This window comes from Myotis brandtii, unplaced genomic scaffold (genome assembly GCF_000412655.1).
Source record: "Myotis brandtii unplaced genomic scaffold, ASM41265v1 scaffold888, whole genome shotgun sequence".
Classification (NCBI taxonomy): domain Eukaryota; kingdom Metazoa; phylum Chordata; class Mammalia; order Chiroptera; family Vespertilionidae; genus Myotis; species Myotis brandtii.
The window spans coordinates 11,744-17,474 of NW_005371636.1; the positions used below are offsets into that span (position 1 = coordinate 11,744).

Consider the following 5,731-nt stretch of genomic DNA (forward strand, 5'->3'; position numbering starts at 1 on the left):
CAGTAGGTGGGACTGGCCACATATTTGGGGCCACAGGGCTTCCTCATTCACATCTGAGGAACTGCACTGTCCCTTCCCGACACCTGCTGATACTCGATATTTTATCAGTTTTTAAGTCCGTGTTACAATAGCTAGGCCCCTGATTAGCATCTAATACCTCCTTAGGACTGTTTGAATGATTGTATGTGCTAGATGGATACTAGATGTTGCATTTCATCATTTGGGGTATAGTGAGCCATGGATAGATAAGCAAAACTAATTAATAACCTCTACCATCTGTTGCCAACATGGGTGTGACACAGTTTGGTCTTGATGTGTTTGTGAAGTGATTTTAAGGTGAAGAAGGAGACAAGCATTTTTTATTTTTTTCCTCTGAAATTAGAGTCTCAAAACGCCCCACAGCTGTGGAGAAGCTGAGAAAGTTGGGAGGGTGGTGGGGGGAGCAGGGAGGGAAGAGATGGCATCTACTTTCTGGCCAGAGACGTTTCATGAACAGAACACACAGCATGTTGGTTTGTCACATTTTAATGAGATGCTTATAAGTGGTCCGTTGGTCTCAGATTACAATGACATCTCCCACATGGCATTTAACAGGCATTGTGATTAATGAATACAAGTGAGTTACAGCCTATTAGAAAAATAAATTGAGAAGAATCAGATTAATATTAACAAATTCTGAATGAAGGCGCATATTTTAATGTGAAAACTGCCACACAGCTCTCATTATCCACAAGTGGGATACTCCAGCTTTCCTTCTCGACATTGTGCTCGGAATGCAGATGCTGGTGACACTCTACGATAGGAAAATCGACACACAAATTCAACATAATCATTGGATCTGGAATAAATTTTTTTCCCATCTGAATATCTCAACTGTATGTTATGTTCTTTCATGATTTTTTCTGATATTACACAGGCACCTGAAGGTTAAAAAAAGGGACATAAAACTTTAAGTGGTATACAGATATTTTCCACAGAACTTTACACTTTTATGTAGAATATTCTACACAGATCCAGGAATTTATTCTGAAACCCTTTTCCAAACCAATTCATTGAAAATCCATCATGTTGCTATAACTCATTTCTATCAATGATGTTAAAATGAGGTACTCTGTGGAATGTGTGGTCATTGCACGTTATAATCAACATTCAAAATGTCAACTATGCTAAGAAGGGCTTTCAATAAAGAATCCTTGAATGGGTGGTGGAGGTGCATGAGGATGGAGGGGACATAAGTGGTGATGGGGAAAATAAATTAAAATAAAGAAAAATGATAGTTTCTTGCTGTTGTTGCTCAAGAACTTTTCAGACTTTATTCCCTCAGACATGACTATTTGGTTGTCAACAGAAGGGGTGATAGTCCATGCAAATTCTGTTGTAAACAGCAAACATGACATTCATTACACGGATTTCCCAGGGTCCACGAGACATTAAAGGTCTTACCTAAGCATTTGGGTGGCTCAGACCACTGTCCATCACGGCACGTTATTCTCCTGTTTCCCTCAAGTTCATAGAAGGCCTGGCATTGATACTCCACCGAAGACCCCGAAGCGTAGAATGGTGATATATATGTGGTAACGTCTCCATTGTCAATAGCAGGAGGGCGCCCACATTTTCCTGTGGGCTCTGAGAGAGGATATTGTTGGTTTATTGAGTGAGTAGTTGATTTTAAGGGCGCTGCGGAGTAGGTGGGAGCTACACTCACCTTCTCCCGGCCCCAACCCGATTTACAGGAAACGATAGGGCAACAAACCTGAGTAACCAAATGAAGGCCAGCTGGACAGGAGTCTAGTAGCCAAGTGCTTACAGAGGCTGCACAGAGATTGGGAGGGGAGAATGAGACACCTACCCTTGCACTCAGGTGGGTCTGTCCAATTCCCACTTAAGCAGGTCACCACTGCTTTCCCGAAGAGCCCCAAAGGGTGCCTGCATTCATAACGTGCTGTGTCCCCATGTCGATACCTAGGCTTCTGGTTTGGTATAAAGGCATTTTGCACTGTGGGAGGGCTGCCACAGGAGACATCTGAATAAAGAGAAAACAATGGATCTCTAATGCAGTGATCATTTAGACGCAATTGAGATGGAAAACTTCACAAATTTACAGACAAGATTGAAAAAAGAAGATAAAGCAATTTTTTTGGTAAGAGGAAAGCTTTTATATCTTAAGTTTCCATCCTCTCTCAAAAGTTCATAGACATTTTTAGGCCAATGAAAATGATGATATGCTGTGCAAAACTTTTTAGTTTGATGTAGTCCTATTTGTTTATTTTTTTCTTTTGTTTTGCTTGCCTGAGGAGATATATCAGAAAATAAATATTACTATGAGAAATGTCTAAGATTTTACTGCCCATGTTTTTTTTCTAGGATTTTTATTGTTTTTGAATCTTGCATTTACGCCATTAATCCATTTTGAGATTATTCTTGCGTAAGGTATAAGAAGGTGGTCCAATTTCATTTTTTTGTTGTGTTTTTCCAATTATACCAGCACCATTTATTAACCCATGGCACCCCAATACATTCAATAAAAATTTTACAACTTTTTTAAAAGTAAAAAAAAAATGACGGTTTTTCTGAACATTTTTCTTTAAGTTTAGTAAAATAAATGTAAATGATATAAAATCATAGTGAATTTATAAACCCAAGAAACTCGTAATAAACATATTATTTGGCAGTCAAATGAGGTTTGTAAACATCATGATTTTGAAATTGGATTTTAGGCCCTTAGGAAATGAGCACAGTAGCCAGGTTCTTAGAGAGTAAGTCAAGTATTTACATGCTTTGAGGAATATCACATTGCTAAAGAAGATGATCACTTAAGATATCCACACAGAAACTGAGGAAAAATAAGAGTACAATATATTTACAGTTTCCTAAAAATACTTTCATAATGTGAGTGCTTACGGGCACTGCAGTGAGCACTGTGAGGTTCATTGGGGAGACTCGGGTGGATATAAAGTAATAAGAGGCTGAAGCTACGGTTCCCCACAAAATGGGCGTAGAGCCCGCTGGGAATTGCTACAACGGTTTCAGGGTCACAACCCCTGAGCTTCTGATGCTGAGTCTGAGTGAGCCTGTGAGTTTGCATTTGCCTTCCTACGGATTCCCCAGAGATGCTGACACGGCTGTTTCCGGGGTCACACTCTGAGGGCTCTGGGGCCCCAATGCCCAGCACTGAGTGCACATCCCATTCCTCTACGTTGAGGCATAAACCTTCCTTCATGTGGCCTCGCCAGAACCTGCGTCTATTTTTTAATGATGGGAGAAGCAATTCACCAAAATACCTTTGCATGTGGGTGTTCCTATCCAAATGCCGTCCCTACACTCTACAAAATTGGATCCATACATTTGGTAATAGTCTGGACATCCATAATCCACTTGTTCTCCTGACTTGTATGAGTTCTTCTTCCGGCCTATGAGGATGGCATTGCCATAGCTGGGTGGGCTAGGACAAATTATTTCTGAAAAAGGAAGAACATAGACTTTTCAGTAAATCTTTAAAAGTACATGTTTGCCAATAATTATACTTTAGAATAATAGATACACACCAATCCAATGCCTACTGTACAATGTCTTTCTTATAACTTGAAAATGGTAGCCATCTTGATTTAGTTACATTGAATAATTTTACATTTATCAAAAGTGCAACGTGGGGATTGTGGTGTTGAAAGCCTGAGGAGATGGGCATACCGGGCATGACCGAGACCAAACTTCTTATAATCAAATTCTTATCTGTCCACACGGGCACAGACACTATGTGCATTTGATATTTTTTGCTTCTGTCCAAATCTTTCCCCATAATTACATCAAACATCTTCAAATAACTATGTTTTCATTGATTTCAGAGAGGAAGAGAGAGGGGTTTAGAGATAGAAACATCAATGATGAGAGAGAATGATTGATTGGCTGCCTCCAGCACATACCACACTGGGGATTCAATCCTGCAATCCAGCATGTGCCCTGACTGGGAATCGAACTGTGGTCTCCTAGTTCATAGGTAAATGCTCAACCACTGAGCCATGTGGGCCTGGCTACATCAAACATCTTAGAACATTATGGATTTATGAGGAGACAACTGATAAACTCTCAGTGAAATGAATAATGATGAGGTGGGTGAGCAGGGAGCAGCTGTGATACAGGAAGAGATGAGAACTCAGAGGATGCTCATCAGAACACGTGGACAGTGAACACAGATGACATCAAATGAAATAACTTGGCTCCTGTTGCCAAACTTTTCATATTACCGTTAATTGTGCTATTCATTCTCTAGCAGAATCCAGAACTTCTAGAGATACTTTCTAGAATTAATGCAGTTCTATAGTTTTCCGTGAATGTTCTGAACTAAAGGAATTCATCAGCCTTAGAAGAAAATGAAATACACTATACTTGTGCATTCTGGTGGATGGGACCAATTTCCTCCTGAACATTCTACAGACGCAGATCCACAGATCTGAAATCCTCTGTTACAGGTGTACGTATATTTTATCCCATGTGGATAACTGTTTAACCTGTTAGGAAGAACAGCATTGGAAACTACAGGGGATGGTTCACAAGGAAGTCCAAAACACACAAAAAAAGAGAAAGGAAATTTAACTAACTCTGAACTTCATTTCATGTCCTAGTTGTCATATTTGGTACTTTAATTTGAAAGAAAATGATCACACAGGTGCTAATATCACATGACAGAAAAGGCACACAAATGCTTGACAAACCACCATGGTAGTGTGTCCAGCTGTCAGCTTGAGCAGAAACTTGAAGCGAAAATTATGAACACATCTGAGATTGAGCGTGTTAATGCTTCTCTAACAAATCATAAGCAATAAAAAGAAACACATTGAGAATCATCTTAAGAAAAGTATCCTCTACTGTAAGAGATCAGAAGGGGCAATGGAGAGAGAACATAAATCTTTATAAAACCTGACGACAAATCCTTCATTGCAACCCATATGAATATGTAGGAGCATGAACAGGTATAATTATATGAAGAGTGAGGTTTCATTTCACCACATTTCAGGTTTTGTAGGAAAAAATGCCTGAACGACAAGTGATTTCATAATGGACCAATAAAATAAAAATAGGCTTGATTTGTTTATGCAAAAATAATTTGGTAAAATATTAAAATCTATATAAATGACATATAATGCTCTTATACGTTTATAAACCTAAAGAGTTATTTCTCATGACTTTGGTGATGACGATGGATTATCTTACTGAACTGAACCAAACAGAACTTTAGTTTGCATGCTGTCCTCACCTACACACTGTGGTGGAGCACTCCATTTTCCCCGGTGGCATGTTATCCCATCTTCTTTGGATAATTTGAAACCATCCTTACAAATATAACTTAATGTGGTGCCATGCGCATATAGCTCGGGTTCCAATGTTTCTCTGGATGAAATAATGCTTCCATGTTCTACATGAGGCGGTTGAGAACACAGCGTGTTTTCTATATGAAAAATAGAGATTAAAGGGTGAAGAACAAAGATAATGTTTAAATTGAAAAATAAAATCCAACACTGTTTGGGACTTTAAAGTAAGGTCATTGGAACCAATTAAATTATTAATAACTAAGAGTATTTGAAACTTGCAAAGATATATGTGCCCATAAAATTGATGCTACTGTCCATGTGTCCCATATGCCTCTTCAGTCTCCTCCTGTTCGTCTTGAGGAGTGACATACGCATAAACAGAACTTGGGTATTTCCACAGTCACCGGAAGTTTCTGTTTGCATTC

The 5,731-nt window shown here is 39.1% G+C and overlaps 1 protein-coding gene across 3 annotated transcripts in view; it reads right to left on the bottom strand.

The window, feature by feature from the left end:
- Positions 1-509: 509 nt before the first annotated feature.
- LOC102246318 (complement factor H) overlaps positions 510-5,731 on the bottom strand; it is a 12,634-nt gene continuing 7,412 nt past the window's right edge. For all 3 annotated transcript variants that reach the window (XM_014532361.1, XM_014532362.1, XM_014532360.1), the window contains 5 exons: positions 5,252-5,443; positions 3,282-3,458; positions 1,850-2,023; positions 1,444-1,626; positions 510-920 (listed from right to left, as the gene is read on the bottom strand). In XM_014532361.1, the coding sequence (XP_014387847.1) occupies positions 724-920; positions 1,444-1,626; positions 1,850-2,023; positions 3,282-3,458; positions 5,252-5,443 (923 nt within the window). In that variant the 3' untranslated portion in view covers positions 510-723. The remainder of the gene's footprint in view (positions 921-1,443; positions 1,627-1,849; positions 2,024-3,281; positions 3,459-5,251; positions 5,444-5,731) is intronic.